The 27,182-nt window shown below is 45.4% G+C and overlaps 3 protein-coding genes across 6 annotated transcripts in view; 2 read left to right on the top strand and 1 right to left on the bottom strand.

Moving 5' to 3' along the window:
- Positions 1-4,962, bottom strand: G6PC3 (glucose-6-phosphatase catalytic subunit 3). Of its 2 annotated transcripts, XM_008149281.3 has the most exons (6): positions 4,619-4,962; positions 2,213-2,319; positions 1,733-1,823; positions 1,155-1,273; positions 875-1,016; positions 1-646 (listed from the first exon to the last, which is right to left on the bottom strand). In XM_008149281.3, exons 1-6 carry the CDS (start codon positions 4,834-4,836, stop codon positions 283-285), a joined length of 1,041 nt encoding a protein of 346 aa, XP_008147503.2. In that variant the 5' UTR covers positions 4,837-4,962; the 3' UTR covers positions 1-282. The 2 variants fall into 2 exon arrangements, with proteins under 2 accessions (XP_008147503.2, XP_028012951.2); XM_028157150.2 differs by lacking the exon at positions 1,155-1,273 and having other exon boundaries at positions 617-646.
- Positions 4,963-6,622: 1,660 nt separating this feature from the next.
- Positions 6,623-27,112, top strand: LSM12 (LSM12 homolog). 3 transcript variants are annotated; one of them, XM_054708957.1, is made up of 5 exons: positions 6,623-6,821; positions 8,861-8,985; positions 23,075-23,184; positions 24,558-24,684; positions 25,458-27,112. In XM_054708957.1, exons 1-5 carry the CDS (start codon positions 6,698-6,700, stop codon positions 25,548-25,550), a joined length of 579 nt encoding a protein of 192 aa, XP_054564932.1. In that variant the 5' UTR covers positions 6,623-6,697; the 3' UTR covers positions 25,551-27,112. The 3 variants fall into 3 exon arrangements, with proteins under 3 accessions (XP_054564932.1, XP_008147504.2, XP_054564933.1); XM_008149282.3 differs by having other exon boundaries at positions 8,861-8,994; XM_054708958.1 differs by lacking the exon at positions 8,861-8,985 and having other exon boundaries at positions 6,623-6,781.
- Positions 8,934-27,182, top strand: part of TMEM101 (transmembrane protein 101) — a 33,879-nt gene continuing 15,630 nt past the window's right edge. Inside the window, exon 1 of the mRNA XM_054708954.1 lies at positions 8,934-8,994. The gene's annotated coding sequence lies outside the window, so the exon portion shown is untranslated. The remainder of the gene's footprint in view (positions 8,995-27,182) is intronic.

The raw sequence follows: 27,182 nt of genomic DNA, 5'->3' as shown, positions 1-27,182 counted from the left end.
AAGTGTTTAAGGGCTTTATTGGGGCCACTCTGAGCCCCTCACAGTGCTGCAGGAACCCACTGGTCTTGCTGTTGCCTTTGCTGTTTGGGGACTTGGAAAGAGGGCAGGAGGGCCAGCCTTTCTGGGAAAGGGAAGGCCTTCTTTGGAGCTAAGCCCGGTGGTGGGAGAAGTGGGAAATTCCAGATGAGTAGGGCCTTTTGGGGGGCTGGAAGAGGATGGGGCTGCCTCCTGGAGTGTGGAGGTCACGGAGTGTTGGCTTTGTAGGAGTGGAGGCACCTGAAGTCAGGAAGAGTGGATGGGTGGTGCTTCCTGGGCACTGAATGTGAGCACCACCCAGGGCACAAGGGCCAGGACCAAGCATGGCCAGAGGGTATATTTGAGGAAATTGAAGATGTAGAAAAGGCTGATCTGAGGTGGGTAGCCCAGCCAATTCAGGGGGCCCAGCAGCCCCATGGCCAACACAAGGCAGGCTATCTTCTGTCCATTTCCCAGGTATGCTCGCCGTACTGGGGCATAGCAGGGGGAGTGGAGGGCGATGCCCAGACCCAGGGCGGCCCCTGAATCGCGGCTCAGAGAGGCAAAGGGCCGGCTGTCCAAGTGCACCCACTCAGGCCGCTCACACCACTTGGAGGCCAGGCTGATGGACCTGTTGGGAAGAAAAGTCTTTGCCAGGAGAGAGATCCCCTAGAACCTAGAGAGCCAATGGCTCTCATCCCCATTGGGGCCTACCCCTATGTTCTTCTGAGACCCCAGGACAGACTATGTTTGTGAACAGGTAGTGTGTCCTTCAGTATAGTGAACCAGAGACCCACCAGGCTGGGTACAGGTAAGGCAGGACAGGCCCAGCCTGCCCAAGCTTTAAAGCAGGACTTACCATGAAAGATCCAGGCCCAGTGTAAAGAGGATCCAATAGATGAGGCTGGCACCCAGCAAGAGGGCCAGAGAGGTCAACCCGTAGAAGCTTAGCTCCCGCTGTGCGGGCACCCGGGGGGTCATCAGCCAGCCCAGGGCAGCACCTGAAGGAGTGGGGTGACAGCAGCTTCAAGGAGTTTGGGGACATGACCCACCCTGAGCTACAATGCAGTTTGGCAAAATAGACTGGTCTTCCCACTGCCGACAACACCCTCTGGGCCCATCCTGTTCTAGTTGCTCACCAGTTATCAGGCCAGCCAACACCTGGTGAGGGAAATGTGCTAAGAGGAAGATTCGGGACAGACCGACAGCCAGTAGGAAGGTGCAGTAAGCCAGGATCGGCATCACCCTCACCCAGCGGCTAGAAAAAAGAGAGGCAAATGGTCTAGGGCAACGGTCGCCAATCGGCGGTCCGCGGACCACTGGTGGTCTGTGAGGTGTGAAAGGTTGGTCTAGGGCAGTGGTCGGCAAACTCATTAGTCAACAGAGCCAAATATCAACAGTACAACGATTGAAACTTCTTTTGAGAGCCAAATTTTTTAAATGTAAACTTCTAACGCCACTTCTTCAAAATAGACTCGCCCAGGCCGTGGTATTTTGTGAAAGAGCCACACTCAAGGGGCCAAAGAGCCGCACGTGGCTCGCGAGCCGCAGTTTGCCGACCACGGGTCTAGGGGATGTCTAGACACAGTTCAGTTTTCCACAGCACAAATGCCCAGGGTCCCCAGAACTCCAGCTCCCAAGCTGCCCTATTGCTGGGCCTTCTGGGTCCAGGGTACCATTGCCTCTGACCCCACTGGTGGGCAATGCCCAGGTGTACCTGTGTGCCCGAGTGGCCACCTGGGAAGAGATGGCTGTCATTATGGGCCAGAGGGCTGCTCCTGTGGTCATGCAGTGTCCAGAAGGGCTGCCTGTGGGGGAAACAGAAGCTTGTGATGAGAGGATGGGGGTGGAACCCAGGTGCCCCTGGTGATGGTTCAACAGAGCTACCTCCCTGTGGCTGAGAAGAGAACCTTTCCCCAGCACAGCCCATAGCTCCCTCCACCCTGAAGCTTTCTTCACCCCTCCCTGAGGCCACTGCTCTCAGGTTTGGCTCTACTCTAAACAAGGTGGGCAGCTGGCGCACTGGCATAGGTGCTCTCCTCCTAGAATTCACCGTGGTCCTCCTAGAGCTTCTTTATTCTCCGGCCCAGTAATTGTGAGGTGGGCCTGTTGGTTGGGCCACCCTGGCTGAAAAGGACTCTGAAACACTCCCCCACATCCAAACGACACAGGAAAAGGGAGGTTTGAGGCTTCTTACCTGGACCAGTTTCACAAGTAGAGGGGAACTGGTGAACCTGGGCTGGGGCCTGGCTGTAGTACCCAGACTCATGGACCCACCAAAATGGCCTGTCTCCAAAGAGGAGCCTAGAAGAGAACAGATGCAAGATGATACTGTGCTCACACAGAGCCAGGGGGACAAGAGAGGGGCAGAACACCTGGGAGTACTCTAGAGGTAGAGTCAGAACGAGAGTCCAGGCCTAGCTGGTTTGCTCAGTGGATAGAGTGTCAGCCTGCGGCCTGAAGGGTCCCGGGTTTGATTCCGGCAAAGGGCACATGCCTGCTTTGTGGGCTTGATCCCCAGTGTGGGGCGTGCAGGAGGCAGCTGATCAATGATTCTCTTTCATCATTGATGTTTCTATCTTGCTCTTTCTCTTCCTTCCTCTCTGAAATCAATAAAATATATATATTTTAAAAAGGAAAAAAAAGAAAAGGATTCCTATTCTGTGCTGTTACATTGCCATGGATTTTTACCTTGGAACAAGAGAAAGCACGCTATTTTTAAAAAAGTGATAAGGAGCCTGGCTGGCATGGCTCAGTGGTTGAGCATCAACCTATGAACCAGGAGATCACGGTTCGATTCCTGGTCAGGGCACATGCCTGGGTGTGGGCTCAATCCCCAGTGTGGGGCCTGCAGGAGGCAGCCAATCAGTGATTCTCTCTCAGCATTGATGTTTCTATCTCCCTCTCCCTCTAACACCATTAAAACATGTATATTTTTTTATGTGATAAGGAGGTAAGAGATTGTGAGGGGCGGGTGTATGCTCTGAGATGCTCAGAAGTCCTACTTTTACCCCTCCCACTACAGGACCAGCCCTGCTCTTCTAATCCATAGTGAGCCCAGGACCTCTCACTGGGCTCCTCCCAGAGCCTCCTGCTTCTCCCTCTCTCTCCATTTCCCAAATTCCAACCTGAATTACCTCCGCCTGAATTACTTAGGTAAGTTTCTGATGTCTGGAAATGGGAGTGGGGAATGGGCAGAGGAGACAGAATAAGGAAGACAAAATATTCACAATCCCCTGGCTTAGGAGATGCTTGGCCGGAGCCTGTGAAATCACACAGTGAGAAGGCTGCTGTGGCCGGAAAGAGAAGAGGTGGGAGAGCAGGAGAGAGGCCGGCGGAAAATCAAGAGCTGGGGAGGGACGTACAGGAGGGACTGCTGCTCTCCACCAAAAACAGCCTTGTTCTCACACCAACCAGGTGCTCAGTACATACTTAGCAAGTGAATGGGGGTTTTGTCAAGTGGGGAGGGGGGGCTTACGAGTGTCTACCTAAGGAGGTGGTCTGATTCTTAGGGGAACAGGACTAGAGGGGGATGCTTATACAGACTCTGAAGAGGAGAAAACACAAAGCAAAGGGCAATTAGGTTAGAAGAGAAGTATCAGACACGGCTTTTCCGTTTCCAGTAGGGGTGAGAGCCTTGCAGAGCAGAGTACAAGGGAAGGTAACTCCAATTCCGTTATTTAGCAAGACATTCCAGCCCAGTCACGTGTCTCCTATGAGCCTCCCTTCCCTCTGCCAGGCTGGGGATCTGGCATCAGGGGCTGAGGTGAAGGGAGGTGCAGCTACACGCCCAGTAAGAGAAGTATAACTACCTTCGACACCCAAGATAGAACAGGTGGCACAGAGGTAAGCCCCCAAAGCCCCACCCGCTTGCCTGGGATTCCTGGCATATAAGTCTGTGTGAAGAGCCTCCTAGTGAACGAACGGAAAAAGAAGAGAAAGTGCTCCCTGGATGGCAGTGCTTGAGTTCAGGGCTTTTCAGACTTGACTGTCCACAGGAGTCAACGGGGGTCCTTGTGAAAATGCAGATTCTGATACAGCAGCTCTGGCCCCAGGCCCGAGGTTCTACATTTCTATCACGTTTCCAAGTGCTCCCTATGCTGCTGGTCCTGTTCTGGGGACTACACCTCAACTGGCAAGCCCTCCCTGACCTCAGCAGTTACTGCGCAGCCTGTCACAAAGCATTGCTTCTTAAAAACGATGGCAAACGAATGAGTGACTAGATGAATGAAAGGGAGTTGAGAAGCAGGGCTACAGGCGACTTAAGGCACCATAGATATTTGTTAAAATACAGACTCCCGGCCCTTGCGCTGGAGTTTCCGAATCAGTGCGTCTTAGGTGGGATGCGGTATTTGCATTTTTAAACATTGCCTTCAGAGGGTTTCTGATAAGGGCCTTTTGAGAAACACTGGTCTACTCTAAAGAGGATGTTGGGGATTCGGAGGTCTGAGTCCAAGATGGGAGGTTTTTAAGGCCACGGAGTTCACTGGTGAGGGTGGGAGGTGGGGACCTTTGAGGCACCTGCTGAATGATCGGGGCTAGCGCAGGACTCGGGGCCCCTGGGGATGGGAGAGCAGGTCGCCGGAGGGCTTCGCTCGCTCACCACTTGAAGACGAGGTTGAGCCACTCGGTGATGAGGCTGATCCAGAGCACTGCGATGCCCACGCGGCGAGAGGCATAGTAGGCCGCGGGGAAGTAGAACAGGAAGAGGCTCTTGGGATCGCCCAGAAAGGTAACCCACAGCCACACTTTCTCCAGCCAGGGCAGCTGGTTCTGCAGCGCCTCCGCCATCGCGATGCCAGCGGTCAGCATGGACTCCATGGCGGCCTAAGGAGCCGGCCGGGCTGGGGTTCGCTCTGGCGCAGAAGCTGAGGAATCCTCCCGGCGGCAGGGAAGTGCCTACCAACCGCCGTCCAAAGCCCACCCTGGGAGGCCCAGGCCCCGCCTTTTTCGCCGGTGGCCGGCACAAGCCCCGCCCCCGCCCCGCCCCGCCTTCGGCCGTCCCCGGCTCCCGCGAGCCCGGCCCTTGCCTGGAGCGTTTCCTCCTGCCGTCTTCTTGGGCTTTCCTTTCTACCGGGCAGCGCAGAGGACAAATCTCTGCGAAGGCGTTTCCGCAGAGCCCCACGTGGCCGCTGCTGCCCGCACGTGGGTTTCGGGAGCAGAGGTGGCTATCGCTGCTGTTCTGGGTGGAGGGATGGGCTAACCGGCGTGCTCAGGGTTTTGCTTTGCTGCTGCGAAGATGGATGTGTAATCTCCAGGGCCGGATTCCTTCCAGATCGGACCTCCCTTCTCCAGTACCGCTACCCCCCAAAGATATTCTGAGATCTCTTGAAGAGAGTGCTACGAGCACCCTCTCCTCCGGGGAGCCAGGCATATTCCCTAGGCGCTGAAGTGGGACCTCAAATTTACATACACCGCTATTCAGTCCGTGACTTCCTCCGCAAGCTTGATACGCTCGGGTCCGAATTAACTCACTGCTGATTTGGTGGCTGACAGATGAGCCTTCTGATTTTGCGGAGTCTTTCCTAAAGACTTGTGAATTCTTACACACAGTACTGTCTAAGTCATAATTCCAGTTCTAAGTTTGTCTTGCCCCCCCTCCTTGCATCCTCTTGCTTTCCAAAACCATGTTGGAAGAAGAGGGGACACACACCCTCGACAAAATTTGGAATAATCTTTTGGAGGAACACATACAGAAAATTAGAAATCTCCGCTATTGTAGGTAATGCCCTGCATATAGAGGCACAAGGGGGTGAGGGAGGAGGCTGTTGAAGTGACTCCTCCGTTCCTTCCTACCTCAAGCAACTTTGTTCTTGGAGAGTTTTCTAATGAGTGGGTGAAAACGAGAGTGCAAATCTGGGTTCGTCTTGGAAAGACATTAATTTCATGAATTAAAAAGTTGTGGGAGCCCTGGCCGGTGTGTTCGTTCAGTGGTTAGAGCATCAGCTCACACACCTGAATGGTCTCAGGTTCCATTCCGGATCAAGGGCACGTACCCGGTCGGGCGTATGAGGGAGGCAACCAATCCATGTCTCTCTCACATTGATGTTTCTCTCTGTTCCTGTCTCTCTCTTCCTCTCCCTTCTCCCCGCTTTGTCCCTTCCTTCTTTCCACTCTCTCTAAAAAGCAATGGGAAAAATATCCTCCAGTGAGGATTTAAAAAGTAGCATCAGTAATTTGCTCAAGGTCATGTAATTTAGCAAGTGAAAGACCTAGGATTTTGATTCCGGTTTAGCTAATTCTATAGCGAATATTCTTGACACTACCACTTTGTAACTAGGTATATTCTAATCATTTGGGCAAGTTTCCTGTTACGTCGTTGGGGCCTCGGATTCCTCACGTGTAAAATACGGAGTTCATTCATCAAACTCTTGCGTCGAGGTGTACATATAATGAAGACTGCAGCTCCCTCCTCCTTCCCCTTTTCATTCCACATAGGTCATTTATCTTTAACTCCTAAAACGGACCCTGCAACCATTGCACCACGGCTGTACAAAATTACTCAGTCTCTTTTATTGCTCCCTTCCTCTTCCACCTAGGCTCCCGCCCCACCCAGCACCAGGCCACGCCCCGGCGTGTGATGTCAGCACGTCCCGTGCGTCGCGTCGCGGCGCTCACTGGGCGCCCGGCTTTCGCCGCTGCTGCCGCCGCCGCCGCCGCCGGCCGCGGCTGCTCTCCCAAGATGGCGGCTCCTCCGGGCGAGTACTTCAGTGTTGGGAGCCAGGTGTCGTGCCGGACGTGCCAGGAGCAGCGGCTGCAGGGCGAGGTGGTAGCTTTCGACTACCAGTCCAAAATGCTGGCTTTAAGTATCCTTCCCTGCGCGGAGCCCGAGGCCGGGCCGGCGTGTATGTGTGGTGGTGGTGGGGGTGGGGGACGACGGCGGAGGCTGGGGCCCTCTCCGGGCCTAGGGGCGACCGGCCACGGCGGAGCCCGTAGCGCATGCGCACGGCCCTGAGCTCCCCTCCCCCTCTCGGGGCTCCCTCGGTCCTCTTTGGGGACTCTGTCTCCCACCCCGTGTGGGAACTGGGCCCCGTGCGAGGGTCGGTGGGTGGAGGGGGGGCTTGACACGCGGATGGCTTTTCGGTGGGAGCGCTCTGAGAAGGGGACACAGTGATCAGGAAGAGGAGGTGGTCGTGGGAGGGGGTTGTCGTGGGAGGGGGTTCCCGGATGGAAGGAGGGCTGATAAAATCAAGTGGGGAGGCGGGGTGTAGAGTAAGGAACTGCTTAGGACAAGGGAAGAATATGGAGTTTAGGAGGGGGTGTCTACTGATGGGTTTGGTCCAAGGAAAGGCGGTGGGGTGTTGACTAAATGGGCCTCACCTGTTTGGAGGTAAAGTGACCTTAAGGCAGAGTTGGTATCTAAATTGGGGATAGGGGCTTGCTTTGCTGGTTTGTGTGTGTATGCGTGGTGTCCTGGTCGGGGGAGGGAGTGCTGAACTTTAGGTTTCTCAGTCATTTGGAAATGGCTGTTTGGGGGATGTTTGCATTGGAAAACTGGTCCAGATAGAGGAACACGTTTTTCAGGGACTTATGTAGGGATGTGTGGGTTACAGGTGAAAGAGTAAGTTGTGTTCTCTTGCTCAGCCGAGCACACATGGAGTCCTGGCTTTTCCATAGAAATCGCCTCCCCTTTTGAAAGGAGCAGTAGTTTTAAACAGAATGGAGAAGGTGGCCTGCTTTCTTGGGGTGGAAATGATTTCTGAATTACTCCAGGAAATGCAGTCTTGGAAACAAAATGCTTCCTGGTTGTAATAAATGTGCCACCCTTTTGTCTTTTATTTGAGCCACAGGTGGGTTTATTTGGATTTTTTTATTTTATTTTTTTAGGAGCAATCCTTTATACTAGCATCTTTCAAAAGGAAGTTTTCTACTGAGTCTGCTACATTTGAGTGGCAAGTATTTTAATTAGTTTACCACTAGTCGTAGATTTCTAGCTTAGGAAGATGGCCTCTGACACTAATACAGCAAAAATAGTTGCATTTAAAAAAAATTTGTTACCGATTTTAGAGGGAGAGAGGAGGGGTGAGGGAGAGAGAAACATCGATTTGTTGTTCCACTTATTTATGCATTCATTGGCTGATTCTTATATGTGTCCTGATTGGGGATTGAACCAGCAACTTTGGTGTATCCAGTTGAGGCTCTAACCAAATGAGCTATCTGGCCAGGACGTTTTTTGTTTGTTTGTTTTGTTTGTTTAAATACAAGAATTCATACCTGGAACAGATAAAACCTTTTTACTTTTTACATTAGTGGTTTAGTTGGAAGGGTTTGGGAATGAGGAATTACTCTGCTTTTAATTGGCATACAGTGTGCCAATACATGGTTGGAGAACGAATGAATGAATGAATGAATGAATGGTTTAACTTGCTGGGTCACCTTGAGTCAGCTTCTTTTCTAATGCTATCGTTTTCTCCTCAGCAAAATGGGAAATGTCAAATCTGAAAAGTGATGAGTAGTGTACAGATAAAAGCAGTATTACACCAAGAGCAGAAAGCACTGCCTCTTCTGGTTCATTCGGTTCAAAACAAACAGTATTCATGGGCATTAAAACTGCATTACACGTCTCCATAAAACTGGTAGCCAGAAGGTGACAGCAATCCTTTTGAGGCTTCCAGTTTTGAATTGTATATGGCTTCGAAAAGCTTGTGATCTTATGAGGTAGAACAGGAGGAAGGGGGCAGGCAGATTTCCTGAGCAGAGTTGTGATTCTTGTAAGGCTCCCCCCTCTTGCTTGAGGCGCACCTTTTACACAGGCCTTGTGAGAATTGTGTTTTTTTATGCTCCTTGTGGTATGTTGTCAGTGCTCTGCTTGCCCCTGTTTTCCTTAACTTTGTTTTTTCACCAGAATGTCCCTCTTCCAGTGGAAAGCCCAACCATGCAGACATCTTGCTCATAAACTTACAGTATGTTTCAGAAGTGGAAATAATTAATGACCGAACAGAAACCCCACCTCCCCTAGCTTCACTCAATGTTAGTAAGGTAAGGACTTGAGGGTAGTTCTGGTTCTCCAAAACGGTGGGAAAATTGGGTCTCATTGACTCTTGGAAATACATACATTGTCCATTGTTTTTTATTTTGTCATTGACTTACAATTGCATGTTCTGATACCCTTTTAAAAAAATACGTTCAGTTTTATTCCTGGATGTCTTCAGAAGACTTTAAAAAACATATTAATGCCCAAATAGAGAAATAGAGTTGAGAGCTTGCTTTAGTCTTTTGTGGAAGAGGGCTTTTAAAAAAACCCTGGAGTCTATGAGTGAACTTCTGGAATTGGTGGGGTTGGGTAGGGGTGTGGCCTGTGCAACCTGAAATTGCATATGTGTGCACACATGAATATGTATATGTTTGTCCTGGGTGAAGATATGAATATTCTTCAGATTCTCAGGGATTCATGATCTATAAAAATTTGAAAACCACTGCTTTAGAGCTTCATTTTGGTCTTTATGTTTGAATTTTGAGGTCTAAACAAAACAAAATTAGAGGTTTAGGATATTTTAATTTTAGATGTACAAATTGATCTCTGGGAACCCCAAATTACTTTTTTTTTTTTTTAAAATATATTTTATTGATTTTCTACAGAGAGGAAGGGAGAGGGATAGAGAGCCAGAAACATCGATGAGAGAGAAACATCGATCAGCTGCCCCTGCACACCCCCTACTGGGGATGTGCCCACAACCAAGGTACATGCCCTTGACCGGAATCGAACCTGGGACCTTTCAGTCCGAAGGCCGACGCTCTATCCACTGAGCCAAACCGGTTTCGGCCAAATTACTTTTTTGACTCTTCAATTCTATCAGTCAAAGTTCATGTTGATTAATAATATTATCCCAAGACTTGTTGTAGCCTTTGCTGTCCCCTATACTTGGAACACTCCTTCCAAAGCGTCTGGAGCCTTATCCATCAGGACTTAAATGGCACCTCTTCTAGGAAGTCTTTGGTTACCCAGGCTAAAGTAATTTGCTCCCATTATTCTCTCTTAGAGTACCTTATCCTTCAAGCTAAGGTGACATATATTTAGAGTCCAACCTGTGGCATTTCTTAGAGTAAAGGGGATTGCTTTTGTTTCACACTGGGACAAGTATAGATAGTGTGCCCTGAGCACACTGGGACTGATGTAGCCTATTCATAGCCTTTTTGTAATTATAATTGTATACCATTTGTTTACTTTTCTATCTCACCAAACTTTCTTTTGTCAGGATGGGAACTATACCTGTTTTGTTCATCACTGAATATACAGAGCCTTGCACAGAGTAGGTGTTTAATAAATATTTGTTGAATGAATAAGTTAGGCTTTTGATTTTAGTAGCAGCTGCCTTAAGTCTCTTGAATTAGTGTGGTGGAAGTTTTTCCCTCTAGAGGAGTCTTGTAATAATGTATGTTCTCTTGCCTGTCTTGGGAATATGGTGTGTTTGCTAAGAATTGAACAAAGCAAGGGAATACTCGGGCAGTTGAAACAATAGAGGGTAACTGAGGCTAGCAGAATGTAGTTACCGCAGATACAGAGCTCCCTTTCCAAATTCCAGGGAAGTACCACATGTTTTTTAGTGATGGCTGAGGACAGATTCGAAAGGGTCTTAGGTTTCATATTAAAGGTTGTTGTATATGTAACATCCCATTCTTAGAAATAGAACGATTTTTGAAACCCTGGCTTAGTCAGGTACCTCCTACTAGAGTATAGGAACTCTTTGGGTGTTTTTCTATTAGCTGAAGAGATTTTAAAAGATTCAAGTGAAATAGTTTATTCCTAGTATGTTGAGAGAAATAGGCTCTAAGTTATTCTTTAGTATTTATTTATATGGTATATGAAGACTGTCACTAAATAAATGGACCTTTAGTGAGTAGTAGAGGAAAGATTACCTGAGAGATGATTTTTTCCCATTTACAAGATACTATTTTCTGCTCTGTGACCTGTAAGTGCCACCAATTATCTGAGAGGGCTTGGAGTGGTATGGGTAGGATTGTTAAGAAGTTCTCGTATATTTTACCTCAAATATCAATACAGGGTGGAGCAGAAGTAGTTTTACAGTTGTTCTTATGGAAAATAATACAGTAGTTAATAAATAATAATATGCCTGGTTGGCATGGCTCAGTGGTTGAGCATTGAACTATGAACCAGGAGGCCACAGTTTTGATTCCTGGTCAGGGCACATGCCCGGGTTGCTGGCTCCATCCCCAATGTGGGGTGTGCAGGAGGCAGCAGATCAATATTTCTCTCTCATCATTGATGTTTCAATCTCTCCCTCTCCCTTCATCTCTGAAATCAATCTTAAAAAATATTTATTTACTTATTTGTTTATAAGTAAATAAATAAACTGTCCAATCTCCCGATTAAAAAAATAATAATAATACAAGAATAAACGCTGTTTCGCATACTTATAACTGTAAACTTACTTTTGCCCCACTCGATAGTTTGTGGTTATTGAGTTTGTGGATTATCTTTGCTTTTATGATTTTGCTTTCTGCTGGTCAGTTTTAGTTGTTTGCTATCGTTGTAAACTAAAAGTTTAGCTACTCATTCAAGAAAGAAATAGGAAGTAATAGATTAGGAATACCATAAATCTTTACTTTCCTTACATTGTAGCCTGCTTGTCAAGTCTTGAGAATAGTTTGCTGGGAAGAAAAGTCAGAAACTAAAAACTAAAATTAGGTTGGAGGGTTGTCTTTGGATTTCTTTCTAATTCTTCCATTTGTAGAAATGTTTATGAGTAAGCTATATTGGCTTTCCCTTGAAACCAACCTTTGAAGCTGTTTTGTGATTCCTTCTTGAATTTAGTTAGGGTTAGAAGAGCCTGCTGGGCTGTTACTGAAAACAGCTAATCTGGGCAGCTGTTAACATGTTGCTTAGATGACATGAAAAGTCCATCTCATTTAAGAGCATGGACTTTGGGTTTTTTAAAATGGAGGATTGTTTAAGCCTGTTAGACGAGAACTAAAGTGCCCTGAGACCCCCTGAAAGAAAACTGTTGATGCTCATAGTCTAGGGGAGCACTACCTGTGACTTCCACTTCCAGTGGAAGATCCATCACATGTTGGCTCATCTTGCTGACGTAGTAATTGCTCTGTTTAATTAAACCTGTTGATATAAACTGTATATTTGTTTACTCCGACCCAGCAGGAAATGGAAGAGAAGGCCTTTTAAAGGAAATACTAAATTCCAGCCCAACTAGAGAAGGTATGAACTAGCAATTGGAGATGAGCCTGTTTTGCTTTCTGTTGGCAGTTCACTGCAGGCTAAGAAGTCCTATGTCTATCCACAACAGTGGGATGTAAGAGGAAGCTTGGAAGAGGACAGTGGAGTTGCAGAAGGTGGAAGTTTTGAATATCATTTTCTCCACAGTAACGGAAGTTTTGAATATCACTTTTATCTTCTCCACAGTAACATTGTACCTCTTAAAATGTTCCAAATTTTCTGACTATAAGACAAAAGCATTTAAATAAAAGTACAAAAGCACACCAAAGCCAATCATAAGTGAGGTTCAGTTTATTTGCCATATAGCTTATTAGTTTACTCTGTCATGAGGAAAGCTTAAATATTGCTTGAGGATGAGAGCCCTAGGGTCCTCATGGTTGGGTGAATTAAGGTGATTCTTAAGGTCTTTTGAATTGACTTTGCTTCTTGTTCTCTGGGGATAGATTGCGCATGGGTTGATAGTGCTCTCAAAAGATGATTTAGGGGCATGCCAACATGAACAGAGTTCTCTTTCATGTAGCATTTATCAAATATTTACTGCAATCTCTTATGCAAGGCATTGTGGTAAGCTCTGCTGAGGACCATACCTTATGTTTTTCAGTGCTAAAGTTTACAGAGAACTTTGACATCTCATTTCTTTCCATATTTATTTCTTTTATTAAAATTTTTTTTTATGATATTTCATCCTCACAACCACACTGTGCGAGCTTTAGAGTGTGTTTTCCTTTTAACAGATGAAAAAATAGTCTTACCCATTTAAGTGACTTGTTCGAAGTGATATGGGTAATAAGTAGTATTTTCACATGCCACCCTCTGAACTAGCAATCTTTAGACATCTCATTTAATCCTAACAACAGAGGATGAGTTACTGGCTTAAGGGAATACAACTAGTAAGTAATAGAGCTGGGATTTGAACTCTGGTTTGATATTTTAATGGCAAAGTCCCATTGTTTTTTCTACTTACGTGGTTTTAGCCTAGGGAGCTTATAGAGTAGTTTAGTAAAATGAAATGAGTAACTAAATATCTGTAATCCTAAATAATGTTTCTGAGTAAAGAGAAACATCTGTGTTGTGTGGTCAGGAGTAGTGTGGTCTAGTAGAAGGAACGTTGGGACCAAGCAGAGTTTTTAAAGTCACTTCTCTGCCATTTAATCTTAGCATAAGTTTGCCCACTGTAAAAATGGGATGTTAGAACCTATCTCATAGAGTTGTTTTGAGGATTAGGTCAAGTTGACTAGCCTTGACAGATGTTAGTTTTATTCTCCCTCATCTGCTCTGTGTATCCAGCTGATGTTCCTTTAATTATGGGAAAAGGGGCGAGATGGGGGAGGGGAGCAGAGCGGTATGTTAAAGGGAAGACAGCCAAGAACATTGGTGCTATTACCATGTCAGTCTTTCCTGGCATTGGATATACATTTGTTCAGATATTGGAACTTGCCAACCCCAAATTGGGAAAAGTCAAAGTTGTATTAGATACCATTAATATGTAATATCTAATAATTAAAAGATGTTTTTAAGAGACCTCTTGGTGGTGTCCAGAATTAACTTGAATTTCCAGTGCAATGTTATGAGGTGGCATAGTTAAGTGAACACTTGCCTGAGTACTGGAGGTTAGAGTGAGCAGTCATAGAACCTAGGAGGCTATGCTTTCAACCTCTGAGACTCGTAGGAAGGAACTCATTGACACAGCCACGACAAGTGGATGAATTCATTTGTTTTGATAAATGGGTCCAGTGCATTGAACGAGGTGTAAGTCTTCTTATCACTCTGCTGAGTTGGAGAAGACTTTGTGGAGGAGATATTAGTGTGTTGGGAGAGGCAGGAAAAGGGACAAAGCATAGAAAATTGAAATCCACAGATAAACTGTCAGCCTCTTACAAACATAAAGTGAATGATCAATTGGAACCAGGAAGAGATTCAAAGAGCTTATCGTGAGTTCCTGGTAATGAAGAATGAGTTGGCTACTTTTGGCTAAAAATGTATTTGGAGATTGGTCAGTGAGTGGAGGGATTTGGTAAGGCTGAGAAAGTGGAAGAGACAGAGTTCACTTTTAAAAGAAATGGACACCCTGGACAGTGTGCCTCAGTGGTTGAACATCAACCCATGAATCAGAAGGTTATGATTCGATTCCCCTTCAGGGCACATGCCTGGGTTGTGGGCTCAATCCCCGGTAGGGGGCATTCAGGAGGCAGCTGATGGATCTCCCTTCTTCCCTCTGAAATCAATAAAAACATTTAAAAAAGAAAGACGATACACGAAGTTCATTTTGAAAAGAAATGATGCCCTGGCCAGTGTGGCCCAATGGTTTAGAGCATTAGCCTGTGCACTGAAGTTTGATTCCTGGTCAAGGGTGTGTACCTGGGTTGCAGGTTCAATCCCTGCCCTGGTTGGGCCCATGTGGGAGGCAGCCAATCCATGTGTGTCGCTCACAATGTTTCTTTCTTTCCTCCCTCCCTTCCACTCTCTAAAAAGCAGTGGAAAAAATATCCTCAGGTGAGGATTAACAGCAACAGCAAAATAATAAAAGAAATGGACATGAGTGCCTTACCTTTAGGTAAGATGTCACACTGAGGGAAGTATGAGTTCCACCATTTTCAAAGCTAAGATTTAGCATAATCTTCTGACTTTCTGGTTATTTGAGGATTAATCCTCAAGCATGAGTAAATTCCTGGGGTAGTTGATAAACACTGCATTGTGGCCTATATTCATGGATCTGTATATCTTGACCCTTATGTGTTGAGATATGGAATTATCCCCAAGGAAAATCAGATGACTTAGCCACCTTATGTTTAGGTATGTGTATATTGGTAGGAGGTAGAAGGTGTTTATATTATGTGTAAATGTGGGAAGGGAAATAACTACTGTCTAACGAAAGCAAGACTTTTTTTTAGATAAAATGTTTCTGGCTTCTAGAAGCTATACTATATAACCTTTTGGTTCACTTAATTAGAATATGTTGTCAGGGCCACAGTTCCAGGTTAGAGTCCACCAGTAAGTTTTGCACCAGGCTTTGAGCAGACGGCTCTTTCCTTAACAGAAGTATTATGAATATACAAGTCAGGGGTGAAGAGGAAGAGTTCATCGCTGCTGAGTGATGGGGCATGATAAGTAGTGTTTGTGTCAGATGAAGTCAGAGAGGTAGAATGGTTGCCATTTAAAAAAAGCATTAGCCTTTTGAAGCAGGTCACACTCGGTGGCATTCCAACTTTGGGGTCAACCTGACAGCCATAGTTGGGGGTACAGTGCTTTAGGACTCATGACTAAGTTCAGGCTATAGTGCATGGCAGCCAGCTGACTCAGTACTAGGGCTCTCCCTCATTAGGTCAAGGATTTGGTTCTGAAGGGAGCTTTCTTGATATTATGGGGATCTGGGAAGAGCAACTGTCTGCCTGAAAAGACAAATTGCTGAGTCCAAGTACACTGGGTGCCGTAGGTGTGCTGTTGCAGCCACCTCTGCACTCTACCTCTTTGACCACAGAGATGAATCAAAATAAGGACTTTACTGTTGGGTCAGTAGTGGCGTCTCTTCCAGTGTTAAGAAGGGGGCATTTAACTGGTTTAATTTCCCTGGCAGAGAATAGGCATGGAGGTTGGAATTTTGAGACTAACTTAGGTAAGTACCAGAAACTATCCTGGAGAGCGAACAAATTTCACTTCAACTAAAAAATTAAAGGACCTACCTAGTACGCCAGGAGCTAACAGTGGTGTGATAGAATGTGGGGAGTATGAAGAACTGGGTTCTTTTTACAACTGGGCTGCTAATGAATTGTGTGACCTGTGTTAGTCACTTAACTTCTGAGAACTCTTCTATGAATCACTAACAGTCAAGGTTTCTCTACCTTTTATCCACCTTCCCTCTCGCTTCCCCTCCCTTCCAGGTGCTAGGAATATAGAATGAATAAGTCACTGCCTTTGCCCTTAAGAATCTCATGTTGGGAGTAGTGAGGGACAGCAACACTTATCTTAATGGTAACAATATGGCAGTGTTAGTGGAGGTGTGAGCAAGGTGTTATGATAAGGGAAGCAAACTTTTTCTATAAAGATCCTGATAGTAAATATTTTAGGCTTTGTGGACTACACATTATCTGTCAAACTACTCAACTTTGCTTTTGTAGCAAAAGCAGCCATAGATAATCTATATATATATATAAAAGCCTAAGTGACTGTTACTACCAGTCATCCACTCGACTGGTCGCTATGACGTGCACTGACCACCAGGGGCAGACACTCAATGCAGGCGCTGCCCCTTGGTGGTCAGTGCGCGCCCACAGCCAACCTCTAGCGGTCCCTCCTCCTCCCTTCTCTTCCCCCCCTCCCCCGCCGACCCTGATCAGATTGGGACTGGGTGAGAGGGCCCCGATCTGCCCTAATGCCGGCCTGGCTGAGGGACCCCACAAATGCATGAATTTGTGCACCGGGCCTCTAGTATGTAAATAAATAGGCATGCCATTCCAATAAAATTTAACTAAAACAGGTGGTTGGCTCAAGATGACTCACAGGCTGTGGGCAAACTACCTGAAAGTTAAAACTGCCTATAGCATATGCAGACTGACTAGAGGCTGGTCGGTATTGTACAGCAGCAATATGCTGGTTTGACAAGTATCGTGTTAAAGTCTGGAGATTGAGGTGGTGCTGTAGCCCCTGGATTTGAGCTATTCATCATACCTCAAAGCACTCAACATATCTTAACATTCTAGTTTAGGAGAGTTGTTTGACTTCTCTTCTCTAGTCTTGGCACATCAGAAAATGATGGATCCAATAATTTAGGCTTGTTTAGGGAATGCCTATCAGTATTGACTAAAAATGCGTTCTTACACAGGATCTGTTCTTGAAAGCATTCCTGTGAATTAACCTTTAACAAAATAAATAAAGGATGTCCTTGAGGTTTAGGGTGAGATTGGGGCCGTTTTCAGAAAAGAGAGGCCCTTCACTGAGAGGCAGACAATTGTGTTCTGTACTGGGGACATTGATGGAAATGCCAGAATTCACTGATAAAAAAAGATGATGGCAGCTGAGTCTTAAGATATTTATTCTCGCTGAAACCAGTTTGGCTCAGTGGATAGAGCGTCGGCCTGCGGACTCAAGGGTCCCAGGTTCGATTCCGGTCAAGGGCATGTACCTTGGTTGCGGGCACATCCCCAGTAGGGGGTGTGCAAGAGGCAGCTGATCGATGTTTCTCTCTCATTGATGTTTCTAACTCTATCCCTCTCTCTCCCTCTCTGTAAAAAATCAATAAAATATATTTTTAAAAAAAGATATTTATTCTCGCCCTAGCCGGTTTGGCTCAATGGATAGAGTGTCAGCCTGTGGACAGAAGGGTCCCAGGTTTGATTCCAGTCAAGGGCACATACTTCGGTTGCAGGCTTGATCCCTGGCCCTGGTTGGGGCGCATACAGGAAGCAACCAATCGATGTGTCTCTCTCACATCGATGTTTCTGTCTTTCCTCCTCCCTTCCACTCTCTCTAAAAGTCAATGGAAGAGTATCCTCGGGTGAGGATTAACAACAACAACAAAAAGATATTTATTCTCTTAAAAATATTTTCTTTTGATTCAAATTTATAACTGTTTTCAACAATAATTTAGGCTTGTTTCTCTTAGGTGGAACTGTTTGAGTATAGTGCAGGGTTAAGAACACAGCCTCCAGAATCAGACTGGGTTCAAATCCATTCTCCCACTGGTAGCTTGGTAAACTTGGGCAAGTTCTTAACAGCTGTGCCTACTTTCTCCATCTATTTGGTAGGAGAAATTTTAGTCCATATTTCATAGGATTGTTGTGCAGATAAAACGCTTACTACATGCCAAGTGTGTAGCTTGGTGCCTACCATGGAGTAAACTCTTGTTCAACAAGTTGAGCTCTTAGAATTTTAGTGTTCACTACCAGGCCTTTTTTGCTCCACCATTCCAGTGTTTGATTCAATGTTTTGATTAATTTTTATGTGTTCTAGAACTTAAGGTGGGGTACTCGATCTTTTAGTTCCCAGCTATCCGAGGTTGTAAAGAATAGTTTTATTAGAAACTTTCAGACAGGAGCTTTCAGTTAGGGAATAAGAAGACTTGGAGATATTGGTAGTTGGAAGAAATACATTTTAAAAAAAATGTTTACCTGAGGATATGTTTATTGATTTTGAGAGAGAAGCAAACAAACATGGATCCATTGCCTCCCATTCACACCCTGACCAGGGATGGAAACCACAACCTAGATGAGGGCACTCTAACCAACTGAACCACCCAGCTGGGTTGGAAGAAATACTTTGTAAGAGACTGCTTGTTGCTAAGAATGAGGGCTTTCCAGGAGTGCACCTCAGAATTGAAACAGTAGGAGCAGGCATGGGCCCTTAGGATGACAGTTGTTGTTGGCTGCTCTGGGCCGCCGTCCTTCAGCCTCCACCAGCCTTGCAGGCAGCACCGGCAGTTCCAGGGCAGCAGCTGCAGTGCTTCCTAACCCTTCTGTGAGGGCAGCTGGTCGGAAGGCCTGGATGCACATAGAAGACAAACTGAGTGGCTCATTGGAGTCAGTAGGTCACATCGGGCAGGTTCCTCTCTGGGCTCTCCTTCCCATGTTGTATCAGCTGTCACAGCCTGCTAAATATTTGCAGGAAGAATCCCTCTGGATTTCCCACAGCACCTGTGCTCTCCTGGACTGGGTGTGTGGAAACAAAATGGCCTGGCTGGTTACTAAGTAACAAGATGGAGTGTATATTGTTTGGATTTTGTTGTGTCTGCTTCTCTTCATGTCACTGAGTGCAGGAAGAGATGTGTTCCGTTGGTGTTCATTAATTCATTGACTCAAGGGGTAGCCAACAGCAGGCATCACTAGAAGCCTTTTAATATTAATGTGCTTTGATATCAAGTTCATGCACTTATCTCCATTGCCCACATGAAGGTGCTATATGTAAAGTGGCCACAGGAAGAAGCACAGGTTAGTAGACTAGGAATAACTGTTTTTACTGGGAAACACAACATAAAAAGAGAGGCAGGTAAGTACAAGCTGTCTTGTGCAGTCGTTTCAGTTAATCTACATGCACATTAGTAACAGATATTGGTAGGTTTGTGTTTCTCGGTTGCCTGAACCCAGTGTACTCTTAAAGTTGGTGCTTTAATACTCTTTGAGATTCTAACCACATAGTGCTTCAGTTTTGGGAGATGCCAGCAGCCTACATATTCGCATTGAAACTGAATGTAGTGTGGTGCTAGCCACTGAATTTAAAAATTGTCATCTTGCCCTGTCTAGTGTGTCTCGGTTGGAACGTCGTCCCGTACGCCAAACTGTGATGGGTTCAATTCCCAGTCAGGGCACATATCCAGGTTTGGGGGGTGGTTGACCCCCTCCCCGGGGCATGTACCAGAAGCAACCAATCAATGTTTTCTCTCTCTCTCTCTCCCTCCCTCCCTCCCTCTCTCCCACTCCCTTCCTTCCTCCCTCCCTTTATAAGTAATAAAACATATCCTCGGGTGAGGGGGGAAAATTGTACTCCTCATGATTGACCCACCCTTCCAAGCTAAGGTGGGTCCTGATGACCCTTCCACCTTCTCTACTAAGTGCAGCTTATTGGTTCCCTCTAGCAGTTTGACAATGACCATAAACTTATTAACTTAGAATAAGTGAACCATATAAGATATGTGTTAATTTACAAAAATATGATGTGGGGGAAATTTAGATCTGTATAACAGCTAATGAGTGTAGAGTGATAGCCACTTGCTTTACCAAAGGAAGCTTATCCACACTTTTCATCAGTTTTTAGGAACATGTTATAAAAGAACAAAGTAATGTCCCTCTTACTCCCAATTTTGAGAAGAAAGAAACACTTTAGATTCTTTTTGTGAGGATAATTTTCCTTGTGCCTAGCCGATGGGGTCCTCTGTGGAAGAAATTTACCCCGTACAACTTCCTGGTGAAAGCTGATGTGTTGAATCTCAGATACAAGCATTTTTCAGATTGCCATGAAAATATAGTCTGTAAACTGACAACTGGAGTTTTCAGGGTTTGCTGTGAGTCCAGTCCGCCCAGAGCACAAATGTAGGTACAGGTAGAGGATATTGGAGCAAATTTAAATACAGTCAACTTACACTGATTTCTGCTGACTTTTCCAAGGCTCTCCCTTATATCATTTAACATTTGGGATCTGTTTGCACTATGAGTTGACATGGAGAATCATCTATTCTCCTTTGCTTTCAGAGCCTTTAGAAGAGATTGTGCAACTGGTATTTGGTGGAGGGGGGAGTGGTGTGTTTTGAAATAATGGTTCTGTAACCATTGTGTTGCTGCTATTCAGGCTGTCCAAACTAATCATTTCTGGCTGAAATTTATATCCATTTTATTCTGCCTCTACCAAAAAATGGCTCCCCTCCCTGAAATTCTTTTGGCTTGATTTATGAGTTCTATTCTTTTATATATATATATATTTATATATATTATTTTATTGATTTTTAGAGTAGAAGGGAGAGGGAGAGAGAGAGATAGAAACATCAGTTATGAGAGAGAATCATTGATCTGCTGCCTCCTGCACATCCCTTACTGGGGATGGAGCCTGCAACACAGGCATGTGCCCTTGACCAGAATCGAACCTGGGACCCTTCAGTCCGCAGGCCGACGCTCTATCCACTGAGCCAAACCAGCTAGGGCTATGAATTCTATTCTGAAACATTCTGCATAAATGCCTGGTTTCTCTGAGCCAACTCTTCTCTCTTACTGAATGGGTGATGTTATGTTTTTAACCTACTATGGAGGTGGCAAGGATATTTTACTTTGAGTACCCAGACTATGTAATTATCACAAGCTTTATAGGAGCGGCTTTGTCTGACCCAACATTGGGAGATGCTTTGGTTTTCAGGGATAAACATTTTTAAAAAGACCTCAAAGTGAGATCCTCCTGCATGCTCATGGGGTAAACATCTGCCTGACCACCAAGCGCTTCCCAGGAGCTCTGCAGGAGCTTGGTTAATCCAGGGAAGCTCTGCTGCCCTTCTGATTTTCCTTCTTTCCTTGGAGACTTCAGATTTTCTGGGAAAGTGAGGCTCAAGAAAACCGTTACCAGGGTTTTCTTGGTGACTGAGTAAGCTTTGCTTGTTGTCACTTAAAATATACCACCAACAGTTCTTTTCCATAGAAACTGGGTGCTTTCTTGCTATAGGTGGGATTGTCACTACTCAGAGAATTGCTGTCAGCCTGTGCATTTACTTCTTTGTGAAGTTGTAGCTTGGTGGGGCCAAATGGCAGGACTGGGCTTGAAAGATTATTTACTGCTGCTCGCTCCCTCTCCATGTCCTGGGACCATGTGAAATGGCGCTCTGGCTTCAAATCACTGCAGCGTCTTGGCTTTTCTTCCCTCTTTCACTTAGGGAGACGGACATGATAGTGTTTGAGTTCGCTCTTCTGTGCTCACTTCCCTCCTTCCTCAGCCAGTCTCTGAAACTCAGGTGCAGGGATGAGGCTCCCCAGTTCCTCATAATCCAGTTGAAGGCCTCCTTTTCTCACCCTCCGTCAAACCCATGCCTCAATAAAGTGCTTCATTTGACCAGCAAACAGATACTTTGCTTACTTTTCCGCCAGGAGAACAATATTTGGTTTATGGTTTGAAGGGTCACTGTTAAAACAGAATACAGATGTTTAAGAATTCCAAGCATCTAGGTACTTTGCGAATGTGCTGGAGGTATGATTACCTCTCTTTGTATTTAAGGAGCTAGTGTTTCAGGACAAATTGTGTGTTTGCACATGTCTTTTTTTTTTTTTAATTTCTTTATTGATTAAGGTGTCACATATCTGTCCTCATCCCCCCATTCCCATCCCACACCCCTCCCCACAGATGCCCCCACCCCCCTGTTGTCCTTAACTATTGGTTAGGCTCGTATGTGCACATGTCTTTAATGTGCTGCAGCATCAATATACTAAGCTGTTCATGTGTCTGAAAATCTCAATCATTTGACTTTCTGATGCATTATCTGTCTTTTGTTTGTTTTAACCATCTTGTCCAGCCTATTTGTTTTGTCTTATGCTCAAACAGATTTGTACTCCAAGTCTCTAACAACCAATAGTGGTGGGGTGGGGGTAAAAATGTATTAGAGGACCACCAGGATCAATGGGCGTCCCACCCCTGTTCGGAGGGATTTCCTATATTTTAGTAGAATTTTGTTTGATCAGTTTGTGATTGTTTCACTAGATGGCAGGTAAGGAACTGACATGAAGTAAAATGCTGGCCCTTTTTCTAAAGAACAGGACCGCTCTTCAGCTCAAGCTGAAGATGGACAATATCCAGGTTTAGGTTTATTTGAGTCTTGGTTCCCTGTATGAGCACAGATAATGGTGCTGGGAAGGTAGAGTCTTTTGTGCTCAGTTCCCCTCCTCCCTCAGAGAGTCTCTGAAACTCAGAGGCAGGGCTGAGACATTAATTTCTAAACCCGACACTCTAGCTCAGTAGCTGGTAAATATTCTAAATTCTCTCCTTTCATAAAAATGTTTGTATTACCTTTTAACTCTGACTACCACTTTCCCATCAGGTAGCTCCACAATCATCTATCACATTACCCTGCTCTGTTTCCTTCCAGCACTTAGCACTGTGTAAAGTTAACCTTGTTTATATTTTTGTTTATAGTCCTATCTCCACTCCCTCCCTTCAGTGCTGTATCTCTAGCTTAACATAGTAAATGTCTGGCACATGGTAGACATTCAAAACGTTGGGGAAGGAATATTTGCCAGGAAAAGCAGTAATTATTCAGGTGTATTGTGTGTATTTGTTTCACTTTTGATCTCTGAGAAAACTGAATCTACCCAAACCTGTCTTTTCCGGCCTCCTTTCCTCAATTTTGGCTTGACTGTTGGGAAGAATGGAGGTGAATGCTTTTCTGAGTCTCTTTCCTCTCCCCCACTTTAGCTTGCCAGCAAAGCACGGACAGAGAAGGAGGAGAAGCTGAGCCAGGCCTATGCAATCAGCGCTGGTGTCTCCCTAGAGGGCCAGCAGCTCTTCCAGACCATTCACAAGACGTGAGTTGGGGGAGCATAGAGATCCCTTATCCCGGGGGGTGATGCTGCCTGGTTGTGCTGTCTGGTGGCTGACTTTCGCGTAGTTGTGTTCCTGAAAGTCACCAGGGAAGCTGGGTAGTGGTTAGCAATACCTCGACATCCAGGGATATGAGTACTTGTGCCTTTCCATACAGAAAAGTGGGGTAATTGTGGACAAATTGTCTTCTCTGGGCTTCAGTTTCTTCATCTGCAAGACTTAGTTTTCAATTAGGTTATCCCTAAGGGTCCCTTCCATACCTAGTATTCCATAATTTAGAACTAGTGATCTATTTGTCTTTTATTATTTTATCTTGTACCTTTCTCTAAAAGCTTATGCAGTTTTATTAAGGAAAAATTATATCTCTTTTGCTCGTCCCAATGGTACATTGGGGTGAATATAGGGAATTAGGGAGAGCAGAAGGCCACTTTATTACCACCTTCTAAAAGACATTTTGTCACAGCAGAAGTCATTTGAATCCACTAGCTTCCCTAGTTGCTGAAAAACTGAACATTTGACACTCCTCCTCCCCCCTGCTGCCTTCTGTTACCCTATTTAACCACCTGGGTCTGGTGCACAGATGGCAGCTGGCATCAGAGCTGTTTGAGTCCATGGTGTGAGTCTCTGAACATTTACAGGTATGTGAAGGAATTCTCTTAGTAGTATCAGCTGTCCTGCGTTTCCCAAAGTGTGAACTGGAATGGATTTTCCCAGGCTAGCAAGTGCCCTGCTGTCTGATAATTGAGAGGGACCATTTTGAGGAGCAGCTTCCATTTTAGGTGGCGGGCAGAATACAGATCACAATAAGACGGGGCATTTGTTCTTTCTTTCTAAAGGTGCCATTTCCCCGTAGGCCAAAGGTTGTCAAACTACAGCCAGCAGGCCACATCTGCTTATTTGTTTATATGTCATTTGTGGCTGCTTTTATGGTACAGTGACAGAGTTTAGAAGTTGTGACAGAGATTGTGTGGCCTGCAAAGCTTAGAAATTTGCTATCTGACCTTTTATATAAAAAATTTACCAATCCCTGCTCTGGCTGCTACTCAGGTTGAATCTAGTGGCCTGAGCCTCGCTGAACTCAATTTTGTTTGGACTTCTGGAGCTGCCACTAAGTCTTCTATGTGTTTCCAGGTCCCTAATGCTTCAGAGCAACTTTTCTGGGTCCTCCTCAGAGTAAAAGGGCATCAGTTTCATTGCTTTTCCTAGCCAGCGATACCCAGAAATGTTTCTTGGCTCCTCCTCCTCATGGGCTGCTGGCAGCTAGTGTTGCCTGAGTGGTGAGCTGGGAACTTGGGGTCAGCAGGAGGTGCGGGATGCCTGCAAGAGGTAACTTTCACCTGTTCTCTTCTCCTTCCAGCATTAAAGATTGTAAATGGCAAGAAAAAAACATCATAGTCATGGAAGAAGTTGTTATTACACCCCCATATCAAGTGGAAAACTGTAAAGGCAAAGAGGGCAGTGCACTGAGCCATGTACGCAAAATAGTAAGTATAAAGGAGCCATGAAACTTTAAGTAGAGAATGATTCCTTGGCCTTCACCCTCCAGCATCAGGGCGGGACAGTGTGCTGCAATTCCTGCCTCCTCTGATACAGCCACCTTGTGAATAGCCCTGCTTTGCCACCTTGCCTCCACGCAGTGTGCTGCCTGCAGCTGTGGCTTAGACACTCCTGCAGGGGTGGAACCACTGGGTAGTGTGGAATAACTCGAGTGGTCATTTGCATTATGGTCCTTTGTAATGTGTGGCTTTTTGAAATTGCATGATATTGGCCTGAGCAGTTCCTCTCATCTCAGGCAGGGTTCTTCTCAGGAAGGGCTGGTTGGTATAAATCAGTTGCCATTGGCGTCTCTGACCCTGCATATGTCACCTGACTTTTTAGATTGAGTTGTAGCATTTATAAAAACAAACAGCATTGGAAGACCAACATCGTGAATGTGAAAAGTTTAAGACTAATTCCCCACCAGCTTTCTGTTCTGTACTTGTCTGAAGAGAGGAGAGGGATTTTTGGATCATGATAATCTCTTTTCAGTTTCCATTTTAGTTTATAGATTCATCTTATTTTAGCCAATCTTAGCTGAAGCTGCAAAAATTGTGGCTGAAACAAGTGAACTCCCCCCAACAGACAGCAAAAGCAAAGGTGCCTGAATAATCTGTGGGCTGGTCAGCCAGGAGGGGGCTGTCGAAACCTGGCGTGGACTGTTTGAGAGGCCTTGTGTGCCTAACTCCTTTTCTGACCTAGGCTGACTGGTCTCTTTCAGGTTGAAAAACATTTTAGAGATGTGGAAAGCCAAAAGATACTGCAGCGTTCACAAGCCCAACAACCACAGAAGGAGGCTGCCCTGTCATCCTGAGTCCACATACATGGAGGACTCTTCCAGCATCCAGCCAAGGAGGCGATGGTGGTGGCTTCGGCGGAGGCAGGCCGGGGGAGGGAAGGGATCCTATATTTCCTGTTGGCTCTTGTTAACAAAGGGTCAGCGTTTCTAAATCTTAGACTTGAACAAACAAAACACCCAACAAAAAGAACAAGAGAATAATTTAAAAGTTGAATCATTACTTGACTAACAGACTTTGGTCCACCATGTCCTTTTCACAGCTCCCTTCTGGAACAGTCACCTTGTTAATTTTATTTTTGAAAATTTCTTTCTGGCTCTACCCTTTCACCTCTGACTTTTCATTTCCTAGTCTGTCCATGTCATTCTGTTGTTACAAGTGGCTACACTTACCTTGTGAATGATTGAAAGAAACTTTTACATCTTCCAAAATAAAAGTAACAAGCTGACTGTGATACTTAAGTTGAGAACAGCAGACAGAGGTCTCACTTTAAATTCCGCGCCCCCCCCCCCCTTTTTTTTTCTTTTTCTTTTTTTGCACAGGGCATGGCTTGAATTAGTTTTATTTTTCTTAACTTTAAATATATATATGAAAATATATATTAAAATGTTCTCTAAATATTTTCTGCTTCTTGCAGGTCTCTTTTTACTAGATCATGGCCACTCTTCCCACCTCATCCCTCTGAAAATAAAAATGTATTGCCCTCCCCACCACCCATAGCCAGGCAACTAACTTGACTTAGTTCACAGCAAGAATCTCCGGCAGCGCTTTGTAGAGCCAGTGTGTGCAGGTGGGAGTTGGCTTTGAGGGTTCCTGATGGCTTTTAGTCTTTGTGTGTGTACCAGTCTCACATTTGGCTGAAACCTCAGGATTCTCCTTCTGCCTTTTGTCTTACTTCACGGTACTAGAAGAACCTCCTCACTACTCTCCTGTCTCCTACATGAGAGCGTCAGCTGCCCTTTTCTCCAGTGTCCTCTGCAGAACTGTTTTGCATGGCACATTCGGCTCCTCCTTGAGGGATGATATTCTTTTATCAGAAACCTGGAGTCCACCGATCTCCACCTCTCTTTCAGTGTGTATCCAGAGTCAACAGCCCAGGAGAAAGCTTGGGTTGCCTATAGTTTCTCTTCTGACAACCTCCTACTCTTATGCCCATGCCCACTCCCTTTAAATTTTACAAGCTTATGACAGTTTGTATGTGCTCAGCCATTGGGCAAAAAACCTGAAAAGAATTCTGGACTTTAGCCCACCAGTTTGTCTGGTTTGATAACCTGCTGAGAGCCAAAACTGGCACCTGTTGTCCCATGCCTTTAGGCCCGTCCAGTGGGGCAGAGTGTGCCATCATCTGAGTATCGGGCACTGAGTGGGATGTGGGTGATGCTCATGTGACTGGCTAGAGCTTTGGGGGTGGGGTGGGGGTTAACTACTATTTTTTTGGCCATGATCTTTTTCCCCTTCCTTTTTTTTTAATTAAATAAATGGATCAAAATTAAATAATTCAAGCCCTGCCTTCAAAATGAAATTTTTTTTAGTATTGTTTAGCAAAAAACAATAAAAACCCAAATTTTTTTAACCATCACTCACGTCTCGGGTTTGTGTATCTTCAGAGGCCCCAGAGGAAGAGGATATGAGAGTATGTGTGTTTGGTT

The sequence above is a fragment of the Eptesicus fuscus genome, chromosome 20 (assembly GCF_027574615.1).
Source record: "Eptesicus fuscus isolate TK198812 chromosome 20, DD_ASM_mEF_20220401, whole genome shotgun sequence".
Lineage (NCBI taxonomy): Eukaryota > Metazoa > Chordata > Mammalia > Chiroptera > Vespertilionidae > Eptesicus > Eptesicus fuscus.
The sequence above is the reverse complement of the archived record's forward strand: the minus strand, read 5'-3'. Positions and strand labels throughout refer to the sequence as shown.